At 44.5% G+C, this 19,752-nt stretch overlaps 1 protein-coding gene across 1 annotated transcript in view; it reads left to right on the top strand.

Annotated features, from left to right (window-relative positions):
- The window catches only part of LOC138472731 (uncharacterized), a 146,464-nt gene that overhangs the window by 51,540 nt on the left and 75,172 nt on the right, over positions 1–19,752 (top strand). The window contains exon 2 of the mRNA XM_069611049.1: positions 18,514–18,566. Within this exon, the coding sequence (XP_069467150.1) occupies positions 18,514–18,566 (53 nt within the window). The remainder of the gene's footprint in view (positions 1–18,513; positions 18,567–19,752) is intronic.

Here is a 19,752-nt window from a genome sequence, read left to right as displayed (position 1 = left end):
TAATAATCCCTTAACCTTCTGGACTGGGTTGGCCGCCTTGACCCTCTAACTGGTCCCTTTCTCTGGTCCAACTCCTTTTTGAACCGTTACAAGACTTTTGTGCATTGCAACCGTGTGACCTTGGACACATTTCGTTTTGATCCTCTTAAAGCGGATCCGGGCTACTGACTCTAAATTCACGGTGTTACTTTGCCTTCCTCTCTTGTTGTGTTTGTGAAAAAGTGTTGGGATCTGTTTCAATTTATTCTCTGCTTTTCTCTCCCTTTTTAAAACAAATTATAAGAGTGCCATCTACGTTAAGCGCTCACCGCTGTCTGAAAATCAGTGGGGCTTTACTTAAGACTTGTCTAATATTCTTTTAAGGGAGTGTATATCTTTTAGTGACCGTGTTTTTGGATTGCTTACTATTAGTGCCTGTGTGTTTTTCTAGATTTGGTTTTAAATAAATAATTATATCTCTTTTACACCAAGCCCTGGTCAGTGTTTACTTGTTCTATTGTGTTCTCTTGACCTATTGTGAATACTCTGTATACTGCCTAACTCTTCTTGAGGGAAGTCTGACTGCTCCGCCACAGCTACCTAGTGAATCTGTGTGGTACAGACTGCTACCAAGTGGGTTTACTGCCAAACACCTGTAGTCTTAAATCTTTTGCAGTGGTCCCAGAGGGAACTGCACAGGTTTCTGCCTAACACCCGCTTCCTTGATTTTGGCGACAAGCATGCATACCACCCAACAGTTTGAGTGCCACCACCAGGGTCCTATGCCAGCAGAGCAGGCTGGGGAGTCCAGTGCAGTCATCTGGAGACAGGAGGCAGAAAGTCGCAGTAATAACTGTCCCTCCACATCAATTGCTTAGAACTGCTTGCAGGCTCTTTTATGATGAAAGCATTCACCAAGGACAAGGCGGAGTGTTGCATCCTGCTCTGGGTGGACATTCCTGCAGTATCATACATAAACCACCTGGGGTGTATGCAGTTGAGGATGCTGGTGGGGCTCACAAAAGACTTCTGGCATTATTGCCTCGATCGGAAGATCTCTTTGACAGCGGAGTATCTCTCAGGCATGAAGAACTTAGTGGCTAACTGGAACTCTCGCTACTGGCATGGTACCAGCGACTGAATGCTGCACAGAGGAGTGTTCGCTCAGATAGCAACTCTGTGGAGTCTTCTGGACACCAACCTATTCATGTCCAGATTGAACAATTACCAACGTTTTTCAGCTGGAGGCTTGACCCAGAAGCACGAGGGGCGGATGCTTTTCTTCTGGCGTGGTCTGAAGAAGTACACTACGCCTTTCCCCCTTCTTGATATTAACCAGGGTTCTAGTGAAGATCAGGAGAGAGAAGGCAGTAGCCATCATAGTAGCCCCAAACTGGAAGTCGCAAGAATGGTTTCCAGTTCTGATGGATCATTTGTCGGATTTCCCGCAAGTGCTTCTTCTCAGGGACGGTTTAATTACCCGTCGGGGAATTATGATTCGCTGGCAACGACAGGACAACTACCAATGCTATTGTGTAGTGTATTGGGAGCAGATATAGCCTTGCAGGCATTAAGGAGCAGCTGCCGAGTTTATCAAACAATCCTGAGCCCCCTCTAAGTTCAAGAGCTATGTAGCAGCATGGGGGAGATGGAGCCTATGGTGAAGCCGGAGCAAGCTTCATCCCGTTTCAGCCTGTTTAGTTCAGGTGCTCAACTTTCTGGCATCGTTAGCAAGATGCAGTAAGGCTTTTCGAACAGTCTTGAGGCTATTTACAAGCTGGCCACTTAACAGGGATTTATTGGACCAGCAGCTTTTGGGGAAATTAACAATGCCGTTTTGCCTAGTATTCTCTAGAACAGTGTCCGACATGAAAGTGCTTGAAGTAGATAGTAAGACCTTCGGTCCAGAGAGGGTGACCTTCTCCGTAGCAAGAAGGACTAAAAATCACTTGTCAGTTATTTTTTATCCCTATTTTCGGGATCAGCCTAAGTGGCAAGGACAGACGAGGTGAGACCGGCAGGAGTGTTGCAGTTTTTCATCATGTGCAGGAAGCCATATAAGGCGGTGGCGGCAGCGACAATAGCCTGATGGGTGTGTGAAATCATATCCCTAGCCGGGATAGATGTCACACAGTTCGAGGCTCACTCAGTGAACGGCACCATGGCTTCCAAAGTCTTTGGTGTGGGCGTGGGTCTGCAGGACATCTTAAAAGCGGCATATTGGTCCAGCGTCTGCACTTTTCAGACTTTTCATTTGAAGCCGATAGTGAGTGTCATACCGGCTGTAATGCATAGCTTTGACCAAGCATAATGCTCGCCTCCGTTCTTGGCATAAAATGAAGATTACCCCTGCTCTAGCACAGAGAGTCATGATTCTATTAAAGACACAAAGGCGAGCATTATCCCGCCTGGTGAGGCAAAAGCATTGATGATCAGTTGCGTGTGCTGCTGTTATGGTTTGGTGATGCATTATGTCGTATGACTCTCCCTAATACATGTCTTCACTGACAGGTGATGACCAGGGATGTCCATGATTAGTTTGAATACGATATGTCAGAGATTGAAAAAATGAAATAAATTTTACAGAAAATAACTAGTTTTTTTCTCCCCTGGACATTTCTTGCAGCCCGCTCCCACCTACCCCTTTTCGTACCTTCCTTCAGCACACAGCACAGTGTGCCGCCACCTCTGACATCCCTCTATGATGGCGGTTCCCTTCACGCACCTGGATGGGAACCGGCACTGCAGGGTCCTTTTCTTTTTTTTTTTTACTTTGCTTGTCCCCCGCTTTCCTTTTTATGGAAGCGAGGGAAACCCCTGCAACCCCCGAAGTCCCAGAATGTCGATTAAAGGGAGTGGGAGACAACCCTGCAACCCCTGCTCCCCTTGATTGACATTTTTGGGATTCGTTTTGTTTTTCAGTGCCGTATTCAGCATTTTCTTCCTTTTGTTTTTTTCAGTATTTTATACGGATACCGATGACCAGAAGGCTGGCTGAGTGCCCAGGACCTGATGTGGCAAGATATTGTGAGGGAAGTGGTCAGCATTGGCTGTGAAAAATTCTCTGGCAAACGGTGGCAGTTCAGTCGCAGGCGAAGGCGGCATGTTGGTTTTTGCAGTTTGGAGTGTTATTTGCATTTCTCTCATGATGTTAGTTGGAAGGCATCAAAGAAGAGGAAGGGACTGGGCAGGAAGTAGCTCATGGAACCCAAGGACAGGACATGGCACTACCAGAGACACTGGGGCTCATGGGAGGTGATGTTTATTGGAATAGTTTCTGTTTTAAGGTTGAAAAAAAATGTATTCAAGAAATATGGAGATTTAAATCTGCTGCAAGAGTAGAATTAAAGGAAGTTAAAGCATAATGCTCACCTCTGTGTCTTTAATAGAATCAAGACTCCCTCTGCAACAGCAGGGGTAATCTTCATTGTCAAACATCATCAAGATACTCTATTGAGCTTTCGCTTCACACTCACATTCCATTATTGCTCGTGTACTTAAACGATTTATTGTAGTTTTGCTTGAGTGGATGTACATTGATACACATCATATCACCAAAAAGCCACTGCACATCTTCCCAGTGCTTTACCATTAATTACAACTCAGATCATTCACAAGAATAATCTAAGTGTTTCAAAGGTGAGGTATAGCACAACCAGACATAAACGGAAGAACTGTACCATTCTTTAATGATCAATGTTCCGGTATTAGAGATTGTCATGAGCGTGTCCTTTCTCGTTTGCAGTGAGTTACTGTAGCCACACCTTTCTGTAGTGTCCCCCCTGTGCACTAAATTATCTACTTTTACTGCTAATGCCTTAGCATGTAATTGACATTTAAAAAGATACACAAAATGCAATTAAAGACACAGTTGAAGAGCGGTGGGATTACCCCAACAGCCAATCAAACGTTACCACTGAACAAAGAATGTCAAACAGGAAAAGCATACACATATCAATACTAACGAGGGGGCCACCGAAGCCCAACGAAAGAGCAGAAGCGAGCTGAGGAGGGGGCACTGGTTGGGACGCTGAAGAGAAACACATCCTTCGTCCTCACTTTATGTGCTTGTTATCAATGCAGTCTAACTTGAGGATGCATCACACATACTTGCCAACATTCTGTGACCAAAAAGATGTAGGATTTTTCAAGTTTCAAAAATAATAATTCGCATAACAATGACATCACAGGAAAATACAAAACATACATTGTTGGCAACACTGGAGCATTCTAAAATGCTCAACCTATCAAACAGCACAACATGGAAAGATGTTCAAATGTTAAACATGTATAATTCTGAATCGTAACACCACATTCAATTACACAGAAGGTAATCACAAAGAGCTGGTAGGCAACGTTTGCCACTGCTCTGTAGCAGCAGCCTGGGCAATACATAAGTATTACTGCAGTGCAAGTTGAACACTGAGTGACATGGAGACTGATACCCGCCCAGCCGGATGGGCAGATGCTCTATGATGGTGTTAGGCTCTGCCACTTGCCTTCACTGGTGGTTCACCTAAGGTTTGTACTGTCACGTAGCTGTCAGGTCAGTGGATTGGTCTGAGCCCAATCAAAGTAATATCCTACCAGCCCACTGTACAGGGAGACTCATTAATGTGTTGCATGCTTTGTCCTGGAGCCTGCCTTAGAGTCCCATAAATTACCTGCCACTGTAAAAAGCAGTAGGATCTGTCACCCAAATCTGTAGGCGGTAGGACTGCTGAAAAAGCAGTAGCCTACTGCCTAAATATGTAGGTTTGGCAAGTATGCATCACATCGATGATTTCTCCATGTGCTCATCAACCCTTCATCATCTCTATGCCAACCAGTGAAGCTCAACAATTAGCCTGACCCAAGGAATATGTATGTTATGTTATTTATTAAAGAAAAAAGTCCATCCTTTACTCTTTTCGTTTGTGTTCATTTCTAAGAATATGGCCCTAGATATTTGCTTTTTTCAAGTGAGAATACACATGTTCTGTAGCTAGGATCTTTAGCACACCCCTTTGAATGGCTACGCTATTAGTGCTTTGAAGTGAGTTTCTTTCATGTAGCACTTTTCACACAAAAAATGCAAATAACTCTTCTAAAGCATATGGCAATCAGACGTCCAGCTGGTCTTGGCCCTATATAAATTAGACCCCATGTCAGATGTCCTCTGCGATTTTAGCTCGCTCCTTGTTATAGGGAGTCATCTTTAAATGGAATAGCTCTCTGGTTACTTTTCTGAATGATTGTTGAGTCTGCCCAGAGTTACCTAGTTGATAATTCTCAACTCGTTTTTCTCAAATAAAAAGGATAGATTTCAGATGGGTCTGGGACAGAAGGTTTTGCACTTACCTAGCACACATACGCCAGAACGACCCTGATAATTACAATGCCATACTCTTACTCATGAGTATGAAAGTCTGGTGCTCTCTTGTATTGAAGACAATGTTTTTCTGGATCCTTTTGAATGTTTTGGCAAAGCGAAGGTGCAAAAGTGGCAAGGGAATACAAGCTGTAAAATATGGAAAGTAAAATAGATTTCTATGCAGACTCTTTCACTCAGTCACCCAGTAACTCACTCACATCAAGGCAACTAATATTTGCACGTCATACAATGTTTTGTAGATGAACTAGCTTACAGCTCTTTTAACCGAGTTCTTGTGCTGACTCTTATTAGAAGTTAGCCTTTAATTTAAGTACACTGCCTCATCCACGTGGGTGATTATATGATACCAATGCTTGGATCACAAATAACGGTTCAGCCTATTACTGGCCTGCATCCTCATCCACCAATTGACTGATTGATAGTTTATTTATTATGCGCTTATACACAAGTGCTTCAAAGCGCAACCATGCATGGGTGGGGAAGACATAGGGAAGACAAGACAAACGATCTTACTAGGCATGGTACATTCGATTATGCAGGTGAACAGAAACGCAAGAGCATGGGGTCAATCGGGATAAGTGCGCCCAGTTCCATCAGAACATGGGCTAAGTGCAAGGAGATACCAATCTCATGGGTCTTAAACGAAGTGCAGTAGTGCTGCGGCAAGTGGAAAGCCCGGGGGAAGTGCAGGAGACTGGCGAGGAAAGCTTGGGACCTGTGAGGCTCTGAAGGTACACAAGCTCGCCAGTCAGCGAAACTGAGCAGAAGGAGAGGAGAGGGAGCGAGAGAGCAGAGAGAGGTGGTTAGCAGTGGAGAATGAGGAGGCGAAGAGACTAACAATCTCCCCCCAAGTCTCCTCTTGGAGAAGCGGCTCACCCGCAGAGAGTTGGAGGAAGGCGAGTATTTAGGAAGAGAGTGTTGCCAATAGAGTGGGAACATGCCCCAGAAAGCCTTGTGGACAATGCAAAGGGTCTTGAACTTAATCCTTGTAGCAACGTGGAGCCACTGAAGGGATTTCAGCACTGGAGAGATGCAGTCCTTGGGCCTGAGACCAAGAATAAGTCTTGCAGTTCTGTTCTGGATGAGTTGAAGGGGACGGAGGGTAGAAGAGGGCAGGTTGTGAAAGAGGCTGTTGCAGTAGTCCAGCCTAGAGAGGACCAGGGCTCTGGAGACGGTGAGCCTCTGGGGGAAGGTGAGAAAAGGTAGAATACCTCTCAGAAGGTGCAGTTAGTAGTGGGACTTTTTAGAGATGTCCGTGATGTGAGACGAGAAAGAGAGAGTGGAGTCGAAGATGACCCGCCCAGGTTTTTTGCCTCGTTGTTAGGTGGAGGTGCAGGGCCAAGGGATTCCGGCCAGAGAGAAAGAGGGAACGTGTGGGCAGGGGTCCTGATGAGGACAATCTCTGTCTTACTGGCATTCAGGCAGGGGTTGTTTGCAGCACACCAGAACTGGATTGCGGCAAGACAGTCAGGTATGAGTGAGGAAGAGGCCGAGGGTAGCCTGAAGGAGTGCTGCGTGTCATCTGCATAACACTGAAAGGGTATCAGGTAATAATATCCCCAACAAAAATATCGCCGTAAATATGGCCGTTTGGTTCGCCATAGGCGATATTTTTATTGGGGATATTATGTGGGAGCCGAATTGCGGGGGTGTCACCTGCACATTAAAAAATGATGCAGGAGTTGCGGGGGTGTCCCCCACAGGGTTCATTGTGAATTTCGCCACAAAAATATGGCGATATTTTTGTATCGCAATATTTTTCAGGCGGAATTATCACATGGAACCATTGAAAGTTGGAGGTGAAGGTGGCTATCATACGGGCAAGAGGGACCATGTAGCCATTGAAAAACCAGGGGGATAGGTTAGATCCCAGGGGGATACTGCAAGTAGAGAGAGTGATAGGGGAGAGGAAAGACCTCAGTTCCACCTGGGATGAGCAGTTGGAGAGAAAGGGGGTTATCCACGCCAGGGCCTTATCAGTGATGCCCATGGTCTCACAGAGACGTGCAATCAGGGTGTTGTGGTTCACCGTATCGAAAGCAGGGTAGAGGTCAAGTAGAATGAGGACAGAGGGAGAGTTAGAATCAAGATTTGAGAGCAGATCTTCACGGGAGTCCACATCCTCTAACTCTGAGTGCTGATGAAGATCCAATCACAATCCAATCACATGTCCTTTACCCATTGATATTAACATACTGGCTCCACGACTGTGTTGCCTCTGGCTGTGCATTGCCGGGTATGGTTGGAGGCCCCAACCTGCTGATGAAAAAGTGAAGAAAGAGGAACAACATCCTAGACACTGCAAAAGCAGCTGGCATGTGTGGTGCAGGTTACGGTTCCATCGGGCATCCCTGCATGCCCTATAGCCAGAATTTGAAAATGTTGTCCTCATCGTCGTGCCCCTCCAGAAGACCCCTGCACCTTTCTGGTGATTATTGCTGCTCTGTTGCTACACCTGGATATCCAGCATGCTCTATCCAAGAGATCTCTTGGATAGAGCACGCTGGTGTGGGGCTTCTGCAGATGCTATGACTCAATGCTGGACAACGCTGAACTTTTATAGAGAAGCCTAGCATCATAGGGACTGACAGCTGTTATTGGTTCTCTGCTTTCAACCGTGGATCTTAGTTACTCCTGGTCACTGCAATGCACCTGTAGACAGCGGGAGAAGCAGCCACAACTGAGAGGCAGAACATCCAGGATGGACAGTGGGAAGGTCTACAGGTGAGGGGGGAAAGACCATTCAAATCAAATCAATGGCACTTCAAAAGAATTGGAGATGGAAGTCTGGATCAGCTGTGGAGTAGCAGAGATCGCAGGTGGCTGAGACCCATCGAAAATATGGAATTGTTGGATGAACTCACCTTATAGGGAGTCTGGCATTAGATAAAGGACAGTATCCATTGGCACTGCAAGGAGAAGCTAAAAGCTCATAATTGAGCAAGACATTAGAATCACGATAGAGTCTGGAAAGCTTAAGTTAAATCAGGTCTGGGCACAGAATAACAAAAAGGTATCTGGGCACCTTGAGGTCAGTTGAGATGCGGTGAAATTGACTAGGCGGTGCTCGAGTCACAGCTGGTCTTACAAGACCAAATAAGTCCAAATACTGAGACCTGCCGGATGGTGTAGATTGCCATCCTCCTCCTCCGTCTCAAAAAACCTTTATTTCTGGCATAACCACTGAAAAATACATACAGTTAAAATACTTAAAAACGTTCACAAATACAAAAATAACAATATATAAGCCAAACAAAATCATTTTACAAATATAGAATAATGCACATATAAAAAAGGAGAAGACTATGAGAGTGTTTGTGCACATTTAGGCCAATAACCCAGGACTGTAACAGGTCCTCTTCAGTGCCATGGCCTAAAATAAGCCCTCCTGAAACCACTGTGATTCCACCAAAGGTAGTCCAACCAGACCTTTGTCCCACTTACTCCTCTGCCCGCGCTCCACTGCATATTGGAATAATGGGATGTCAGACCTCCTGATGACTACACAGGCTTACCTTACCATTCCTACTCACATCCATCTCACTGTGGGTTAAGGCACGTTTTCTGCAACTGCTGTTAACCAGGAGAGAAGAGGAAAAAGTGAACGGGGGTTTCTGGCAATTGATTGTCGCATCCACAACGGGCAGATTTGACCCTCCCTTCAGGGCTCGTCCAATGGGTTGTAAAAGGTATAATAGGTAAACGACCCAGCCTAAGCTGTAAGATAAGACATCTCATCCCATGGGGAGATGTTATCGTTAGCTATGTCTCACTGTGCCAAATTCCCTTGGCTTCAAAATAGAGCTACCCCCTGAAACATACCTCTTGTCTTATCTAACCATAATCTGGAACCCCAAATTAAATTCTTCCAGGTAGGAGAAATCACTCTCGCGATTGCTCTGGGTAACTTCCACATATACACAAGAGGGCTCTTTACCGGGACTCAATGTTCTTAATCGATGTTAAGTTGGGAGAGTTACCTAAAGCTCTGACCTCTCTGACATGAGAGTGGAATCCCTGCCCTTCTTCTATATACCCTTATTGCCTTATTTCTTTTGAAAACCTGCTTTTGTGTGACAATGCAATTTCTTTTTTTTATTTTCTTATTTTCTACTACAAGACTGGCATGGCACTGCTTCGCACAATAAGAACAAGAAGTCATTGTAATTTCGTTTTGTAACGTGCATTTACACTTGATATAACGATGGCACATGGCACTTTTCTGCACAAAGTCCAACCTTCAAATCTGATGTCTTCCCTAATCCAGGGACATTTGTACCCAAGGGACGAGCAGAAGTCACAACTGAGAATAATTTAAATTAGCCAGCAAGCCTGAATACAATTGGCTACTATCCAGTTCTCCAACGTGCTTTTGGTCTCCATACCATCACATGTCCCCTTGTGGTTGTTTCACCCTTAAGTCCTTGATTGGCAACAGACATTTCATGTTCGGGACACCGTTGGAATGTCAGGTCTGATCTTGCAATTTGATAAACAGAGTATCTTCAAGGAATGTTGGAGCCTCCACTAGAGTCATGTATGTCATGGGTGATATCCCTCCATCTCTAGTATTTTCCTTTCTCTCACCTCGCTTCCAGGGTTACTCTATGGCAATAGGAGCTACCATATCATCACACTCTCACCCATAGTTTTCTGAAACAGCTGAGCTGATACTCCCAGTGAACTATGTATGTAATGTAATGTAATTGCATTTACAGAGCGCAAACCCCGGCCAAGAAAGCATCTTGGCACTAGCCACTAAGCAGAAAAGACCCACAGGACCCCCACCCTTCTCAAAACAGAAAAGTCTTAAAAGCTCTAGGGAAACACAAATGATCCGAGATCTCTCACAGAAAAGCCAGAAGGGAGTTTACAATGTCTGGGTAAGCACCAAAAAGGAGCGCCCTGCAGCTTGAGCTTTACAAAAACGAGGGACTTACAACAAATTGGAAGAGGATGACCGCAGAGAGTGTCTAGGAAGGTATTGCATCAGTTTGGATTGAAAGAAAGAAGGCCAGGTGTGAAAGAAAGCGCGATGTGTAATGCAGAGTGCCTTAAAGGTTATCCAGCTTCTGACAGGGAGCCAGTGGAGTTTGGCCAGCAGCAGTGAGGTGGACCGCCGTCTCGGGGCATTCAATGCCAAATGTGCTGCAGCATTTTGCAAGATTTGGAGCAGATGGACCAGAAATCCGGGTTGAATTCCATTGCAGTAGTCCAATGAACCCATGATAGAGGCCATGACTACATTAGCACGGAATTGCAAGGCGACAAACGGCAGAACATTTCTAAGGAGTCTACATTTAAGGAAAACGAGCTGCACACTTCAGCAATCTGCCCTTCTCTAGAACCCAAGGGAAGAAGCTTCACCCCTAAGCTCCTAACAGACAGGCTAGAGGCAGGGCATGGTCCCAGGAACTTAAGCCAGAAATCAGAATGCCAAAAGGAATGAGCATTAGCGGGGGCCAGCTATCATGATCTCCGTTTTGTCGCGGCTAATCGTCAACCAGTTTTGAGACATCCAGCAACAAATATCAGCGAGGCAAGATTTTAGTTTGGAAGGGCGGTCAGATAACGGGGAATTCAATTTAAAAATTAATTACGTGTCATACGCATATGTATGAAAACAAATGCCTTATGACGCAATCAAATTCGCCAAAAACGTAAACATAATGTAGAGGTGATACTCCACACAGAATTGGCATGGCAGATGCACAGATACCTGAAAGGGACACAGCCTGCATGCAGTCCTCCAAGAAAGAAGAAAACCAGGCCCGGACTTGGCCTGCCAGTCCTGCTTGTTCCAGGTGCTGCAGAATAATTTGGTGGTTGATAGTATCAAATGCCAGCGAGAGATCAAAGAGAGTCAGGACTCCGACCTCCACTGCGGTCATGGAGCAAAGCCAAGTCATCCAAGATCTATACCATAAGTGAGCCTAAAACTAGACTGAAAAGGTTGCAGCTGCCCATTTTCTTCCAGGAACCTAGAGAGCTGAGGGATAACAATGACTTCGACCAGCTTCATGATAACTGGGATGAGGGAAATGGGATGGAGGCTGGTAGGGTACAAGGGATCCAGTAACGGCTTCTTCAGCAATGGCGCAACTATTGCATGCTTCAAAGAAGCTGGAATTATCTCACTCTCAAAAGACTGTTGAAGCGTGGTAGTAAAAAGTGCAATCATATCCAGAGTGAGGGCCTGGAGCAGAGGATATGGAATGGGGTCAGAGTGCGATGATGAGTTAAACGTACACATAGCCGCCAATACAATCACATTGGTGACAGGCTCAAAACAAGAAAAAGTCACACTACTAGAGGAGGCGAGGGAAAAAGGGTCCATTATACCCAGTCTGGTAACCATGATTATCATCCTAATCTTGTCTGCAAAAAACAGGCTAATGGCATTACAGGTAGCTTGAGAGTGAGAGGGATCAAAACGGGCAGGACGAGGAGCAAGGAGTTTCTTCGTCACTCTAAACAGTTCCTGAGAAGCATATGATGCAGTAGTTAATGATTTGCATAGTGTTGAGATTTGCCTTCACCTCCAATTTATATTGAGATAAAAGCTATTTACACTCAACTTTAGCTAGTATTTCATGACAAATGCACCATTCGCACTCCACCCAACGGTACTGCTGCTTCATAGCTCTCAGGTCCGGTAATAACCAGGGGGAAGAAGGTTTATGATGACCTACTCCTGTCTTAAGAGGCGGTGCCAACAGGTCAGCTGTAAGAGACATACCTTTTATTAAGGTCCCACACAAATCAGTCTGATTTGCCAGGATCACCTTCTGGGCACTATATTTCAGAACCTCTGTGAGTTGCCCAGAAGACAGTTTAGCCCAGTGACGTTGGCTAGCAAAACATTAGGCAGTACCTGCCTGCGTGTGGTTAGAACAACCAAAAATGGAAGGAAAAAATAGTCTGACCAGATAACTGGCAATGGGTGAAACGTCACAGAAAGCAATATATCTGCAAACACCAAATAAAGAATGAGAAGAGAACTGCACACATCCATGTTACTGCGCCACGGTTTGATTTCAATAACCAGAGTTAGTTCATGTATAAAAGTTATCAATTTAGCCGACGTGCGAGACGAATTCTGATGGGACTCATTCCTCAACTACGTTAATGCATAGCTGAAAATTCAGCCGAAGGAAACATTGCCCTGATCTGAGGAAGGCACATGGTTTGTGCCGAAACACGTGTTAACGCAAAGGGCTATCAATAAATTGATAAGTTTTACACATGAACTAACTCTGGTTATTGAAATCAAACCGTGGCACAGTAACATGGATGTGTGCAGTTCTCTTCTCACTTTTTACTAACGGAGTGGGGGAACTCAGCGTCTCCGTTTCCCTGCACACACCATTGCGACACTGCCAAGTTTGGTTTATGGATTTCCAGTCGCGGAAGTTAAGAGTGAGTTTACCAAAAAGTTCCCTGTACCTTTTCACCAAATAAAGAATATGTCCTCTTATTATGGGTCGGAAGATGTAAATGAAAGTCCGACAACCAGGAAATTAGATCAGCCACATGGGTATCAGTCGAATCATTAGCCCAGATATTAAAGTCACCTAGAATAATCAGAATGTGTGAGCAAGGGCCAGATCAGCTACCAATTGAGAAAAAAACATTAATAAAATCATTGGTCAAATGAGGAGAACGATAAACAAACAGTAAATGCACTGATACATTACTCGAAGGCAGAAACCGAATCAGCAGCATCTCACAGGGTACATCGTGATTTATGGGAATCGCTGAACACTTCAAGGAAGTTAAATGAATAAGTGCAAGGTCACCACCCTTCATGGGGCTAGGTCTGTCAGCTCGAAGTATTAAGTATCAGGGTGGCAGGAGCTGGACTATATCAGAGGCAGAAGAATCTGAAACCCATGTTTCAGTCAGCCTAAGGATGTCTGGTTGATGCTCGATCAGCAGATCAAAAATCCTTTGGCTATGTGCCACTGCTGAGCGTGCATTGATCAGAAGACCTGACAAAATGGGTCACCAAGCTCACCCCTGTGCCCAGGATCAGCCACTTTAACGGGAGTAAAATGTTCAGGGTTACTTTCTTGGAGAGTTACAAGCTCACAATACAAACATATCTTTCTAGAACATTGACGGAAGCAAGATTCACTGTAACCCCACTAGGGAAACTCAATAAACTGGGTACATTCAGGGCAGATTTAGGCAATGTTCAATTTGTACAAGCAGAAAAATCAGTGTATGGGTAAGAGAAAGTTGTTTATGCAATGTAAATAGTATTGGGGGTCTTCTGGGGCCATAATGTATGGGGGGTCCTATATCCCCCAATACCCTAGAGACATCGATGGATTAGCATGCTTCTTATCTTTTAAGCAGAGACAGGGAAAATCAGACACCTGGGAGTTTTAAAACGTGTCTTTAATCACAACGATCAAAAATACAAATGCATTTCTGCCTCCAACCTATCTTTATAGAGTTTTTGGGATTACGCAACACTTAGCACCTTGTAAAATGGTATAAAATGTGGCATATCTGGCATCCACAATTTTCTCAGATGCACAAAATTAATATGCGTATTTTAGACTTGGCTGGACACAACTATGAAAGTGCTGAACTCCTGCCAAGAACATTTTCCAGGAATCAATGTCTGCACCTTTATCTGTATACTGAGGTTATGGCAAGTTTTTTTTGGTACTTAACACTGTTGTAGAATATATATCCTCTTATTGTATGGTGCCAAAATAATACAGCTGGTCTCTCAAATTAGTTTGTATGACACACTTCATACCCTTTTCCATAAGAACATATATGAATGCATCGAAGTTTATATTAATTGCCTGACCTAATCTCATTTTGTCTGATTTCTATGCCAATTCAATTTTTCATCAAACAAACCTCATTATCTCACTACTCGATGCTGCCAAAACCTGTTACCTGTTTCCAAGTGTGTCAGCCCCTCTTGCTTATCTGAAAACCCTTGGCATGGTTTACAATTCCCCCCACTTGGCCTAGGACTGGAAACCATTTTATATCTTCTGAGTATTCATTTCAAAAGAATACATATTTATCTGACAATGTGGTTTCCTTGTAATCGTGGAGCTATATTCTGCATTTATTTAAGCTTTTTCACCTTGTAAACACTTTATTAATAATATATCCTTGTGCACCTATGGAGTGTGTGTAATATTAAAGCACCCTCCATTTACCGTGCTCCCCAACCCAAGTGTGTGAAGTGCATTGTGCACTTTTTACTTTTAATAAAGGCAATCTAATCCTAATTTCTACAATGATGGACAGGAGAGTGAACTATTTAATATGCCTATCATTTTATCTATTTTCAGTTGAAACGGGAGGTGTTGGCACCCCCTGTACAATATTACTTGGTGGCATAATGTTGCTATATCATGTGATCAATAAGGCAGCAGAGGAAGACAGGGGACATTTAGTTGCATGAACAGAAGGGAAATTGCATACAGCTTTTAAATCCCTAACAAATGCTAGACATGTTGGGAGAATTGACCGGGTTCACAGATTACAAAATCATTGTTCAAGGATAGTAGGAAAGACCACCAGCACATTGGAGAAGGGGTACTCCAGCTTACTTGGAGAGGTCAGAGAGCTGATGGAAGTCAAGAGAATAAGATAAAAGGAGTTACAAAATCCACTGTGCAAAATTAAAAAAAGAGATGGAAGCGCAGTGAGGCATTCTCATACAAAAGAGAAGAGAAGATGTACAGCAAAGGAAGACCTGTGGAATTAGAGAAGAAGAGGAAAGAGAGAAAATACCATTGGGAACATGGACCCACCCACATAACAGTGAGGATGGAGACAATTCAGGGAGCGATTTTGTGCAGATGTAAACAGACAAAGATGCCTAAAGGATGCTCTGAAACATGTACATCCAGTACAAGAGACGAGCAACAAGTTTAAATTACACACATTGGACTTAAGCTAAACATGTTTCATGAATCTTCCTTTTATAAGTAAAGGACTACTAGGGGCCTCATTACAATTTTGGCAGTGTGGGAAAAAATGGGTGGTAATTTCATTACTGCCACTTTTGTGGTGATAACATAATTACTGTTGTTTTTCCACAGTGCCGAAATACAAAGTTCACTTTAAAGTGGATGCTGGAGGTAAATTCGATACTTTAAGGTAAAAAATCGGCAGAATTACTGCTGCAGAATTACAGCATCACCACGGAATCCCTTGAGCCCAAGAAATAGAAATAGGGATTAACACTGCTCTTCCAGCACTTGTAATCCCATGGTAAATCCACAGGACAAGGTGGCGGTAATGGTCAGTCTGGTGGTAATTTTACAGTTTTACCACCAAACTCGTAATTAGGCCCTAAGTCTTGATTCCTAGACCTTCAAGCGACACATAGACAACATGCAGTCAGGGAACATTACTACTGAAAAATTGGACACAACTAAAGATGTGACTACTTTTAAAGTACAAAAGCAACACATGGGCCCAGATGTGACTACTTTTAAAGTACAAAAGCAACACATGGGCCCTCATTACGAGTTTGGCGGCAGCATGGAGCTATTAGCTCCATGCTGCCGCCAAACCGGGCTCCTTTACCGGGTTCCCAGAATGGGGAATTACCAGGCCATTCCGAGTTCGGAGGGCCCGGTAATTCCTCCCTCTGGGAACCCGGGCCCGGACCTTCCCCATTCCCATCTGAGCCCCCATAGGGCTCAATGGGAATGGGAGAGGGAGCTAACAATGGGCCGATCACGACCGTCCGTTGTTAGCTCCCTTTTCCCCTCGCGGGACCCATAACGACGCCTGGTTTTACCAGGTGTCCTTACTGGGTCCCGTGAGGGGACCTCGTAATTTCGCGGGACGTGATTAACGGGTCCGCCTCCATTAGCAGAGCCTGTTAACCCGTTACACGAAGGCCGTAATGAGGCCCATAAGGTTCAGATACTTTTTAATATTGTTCTTAAAAAAACAGTAAACATAAAATATGCGTGTCTTTTATGCTTGAACAAGGACACGTTTTTCTCCCCATATTCTGAGTGAAAGTACAATTTGTCCACAAAATGAATCTACATTTTATAACTAATGGGGCCACATCCCTGTTGTTTTGCTCCTTGCTTCAATCCCTGAACACATGGGTGCTCCTTTCCTTTACTGAAACTGGCCTTTAAGGCTTTTGATTGCACACACAGTAGGACGGTATGCCAACTGGAAATGATATCCTGTGGGGGGAAAGCCTAACATAACTGAACTGGAATCAGCAAGGAGAACAAGATGAGGCGAGCAAGAGTCCAACACAGAGTTCTAATAAAAAGCTAGAGGGTCAACATTCCACCAGAAACCGTGTCAGATCAGGGTGCCGTGCTGGTGTTAAAAAACACATCACCATACACTCTAGACTACCTCCCCTTTTTCACCAACATAATGCCGAGCGCTGTCAACTGAAAGACAAACGGCTGCCTCAAATTTTGCACCCAAGAAGCATGGAATGTTAGCCCTGTAGTTCTTTATAAGAACGCTATGGAATCCAGTGACATGGTAACTGCATCGCGTTGTGATGCCCCACCATTCCATCCACTGCCGCCTATGTACAGTCTGCTGGCCAATGACAGAAGGAGTGAGTGAGTGATAGACAGGCTATGATAGAGCATGAAAGAAGCAACACATCTAATACTTCAGCTGCAATAAACCACTAACAACCTGAAAAGTCAGCAGACATCTTGACACACAAACATGTCAATCCTCTTTCTAAATCCAAAAGGATCTTGGCAGCCTTACCTGGCCTCATTTTTTGTAACATCACAAAATGGATTTGCATCTGCTGGTTACAATACGATACTGAGATCCAAACCATCATGTGGGTCTTAACACTTCAAGGAAGTGCTCTGAAACTCATGTACGCAAGCACCACACTGCCGCAGATGCCACAGGCCTTCCTTCTGGTCTCAACATTTTCCAAAAGACCCACTGTTTTAAGTATATACTTTCTTTTTTGATTCTAGATGATCTGTGTTCTTCTATTAATAACTGGTGCCTTTTGTGTGATGAACAGGCTGGTTCTCTCTAGGCTGGACTACTGCAATAGTCTCTTTCTAAATCTGTCAGCCTCTACTCTCCGCCCTCTGCAACTCATCCAAAACAGGATTTCAAGACTTGTCCTTTGCCTCAAGCCCAGGGATCGTATCTCTCCAGGACTGAAATCCATGCACTGGCTCCCAGTGGCAGCGAGGATTAAGTTCAAAACACTCTGCATTGTCCACAAGGCCTTCTAGGGCCTGGGGCTTCAATACCTTCAACTCTCTCTTCCTAAATATCTTCCTTATCAAGCTCTTTGCTCATACACCTCCAACTCCCTCAGGGCCAGTCGCTTCTCCAAGCAAAGAGTTGGTGGTAGATTTCTTTCTTCTGCTGGAACCTCCCTCTGGAACAGCCTCCCTGCCTCTCTGAAACTTGAGGAGAACCATCTCCGGTTCCAGAAGAACCTCAAGTCCTTCCTCTTTGCTTCTGTTTTCTCTCCTCCTCTCCCCTGCTGATCTCCTGCCTGAAATTGAAATTGCACTGGTTACCTGGCTACCCCCTTTCCTCTGGCCCAGGTACCCTCCCCGCCAGTTGCACACCTGCACTGCCCCCCGGTGACCCTTGCACTCAGGGACTGTTCTGTATCCCTACAGCCCCCTACCAGCACTTGTCACCTGATGTCTGCACTTACCCTTGCACTTGCCACCAGCTGGCCACACTTTTTATTTATTGTCTTATTATTTTACTGTTACACCATGTACTGCACTGCCCCTCTCCCTATCCCCCTGCACTTTTCCCCTTCCCCGTCCACTGCACTTGCACAATCTCAATGTCACCTGGCCTAGTAAGATTGTTGTCTCTGTTGGCCCTCTGTTCTCCCTCCCTTGCCTTGTCGCACCTTGAAACACTTGTGTATAGGCGCGTTATAAATGCCATATCATATCACAACATATAGTTCAGCAATGTACGTCACTGAATCATATTAGTCAATTTCATCCATAAATTTCCTGAATAATTTTGACAAAAACTCTTTACAGGGTATGTGGTTAATATCGGCAGGAATTGATGCATTATTTAATATAGAGGTGCCCGTCATGAATTAATTGCACTTTATGCTTTCTGTGCCACTCAAAATTCTACTGCGTAATGCCCACTCTGGTATGTTGCAGATCTCACAGAAGAGCACCAACTACTTCTGAAGAATTTAACTGGTCACATGAAGGTGAGTGTATTGATTTTGCATTCTTAGTGTCTCTTGGCAATTGACTATGTGGAGATCACAGATGAGTGAGGTTTAATGTCACCTGAACCCGATCTGTGGGAATGTGGATCTCCTAGGGATGAAGTCGAATGATGTGGACATGTAAGGGGGATGATGCTGTATGTAGGAATGAATTAGGCTGTTGGCGGCTTTTGTTATTAGGGCCTGGTATATGCGGAAATTGACTTTCTGGGGGATGGGTTTTATGGAATGCATTCCTGGAGGAGATGCACCTTGGGCATGATGTGAGGCATTGGAAGTACCATGAGGCACGATCGAGGTGAAAAGGGTGACACCATGGCCAGAAAGTCAGATACAGGAGAGGCATACTCCATAGAAAGTAATACTCTCGCGCAGAGTTTTCTGAATCAGTCACAGCCTTTGCATATTTGCACGCAGAAGAAATATGTGCACCTATACAATGGTGATAGAATGATCACAGGACAGTTACGGCCCATAGAGGACCTATTCCTTTGCCTCAATACAAGTGCAAGACTCACCTCCTTTCTTATGCATGGAAGAATTGAGTTCCTCTGTTTACGTCCAGGTTGGCCACTTTCACTTTCACAGGCAAATAGTAGAGGATTTCCTCGTGTGAAATGTATGTGTTACTGTGGAGCCTACAGGCTCCTCTGGTTCTGCTTCAGGAAACTCTAAGAGCAATACCGGGAAGGGTCTGTAATTAGAGACAGGCTTACCACCTTTTCCTTTACAAGGCATTCACTCAAGATTCTAAATCGTCCTCAGTATCTCCGAACTGAGTTGCAGTATCGGACCATTAACAATACACACATTACCTTCAGTGGTCTCTTGGTGCAGGTGACCTTTCTCACAAATTTCCAAGAAAGTTAGGCTTTAGGTTTCTATCTAAACAGGGGCAAAGAGGAAATAATGAAAAACTCGGTGAGCAGTGTGTGGAGGTCAAGTAGTGACTCTCTGAGTAGGTAAGAGAAGTTACAAGTAGTTTATTGGGTGAATGCAGAGGGTTCCATGTGTTAATATCCCTGCAAAAATATTGCCATACAAAAATATTGCCATATTTTTGCTGCAACATTAAGGCATGGAATCTGCGGGGGATGCCCCTGCATTATTTTCAAAGGATCGGGGGACACCCCTGCAGCCCCTGCTCCCAAAAACCCCCAAAATT

This window comes from Ambystoma mexicanum, chromosome 8 (assembly GCF_040938575.1).
Source record: "Ambystoma mexicanum isolate Mex_15411 chromosome 8, UKY_AmexF1_1, whole genome shotgun sequence".
Taxonomy (NCBI): Eukaryota; Metazoa; Chordata; class Amphibia; order Caudata; family Ambystomatidae; genus Ambystoma; species Ambystoma mexicanum.
Note: the sequence above shows the minus strand (reverse complement) of the source record. Positions and strands in the feature narration are given on the sequence as shown.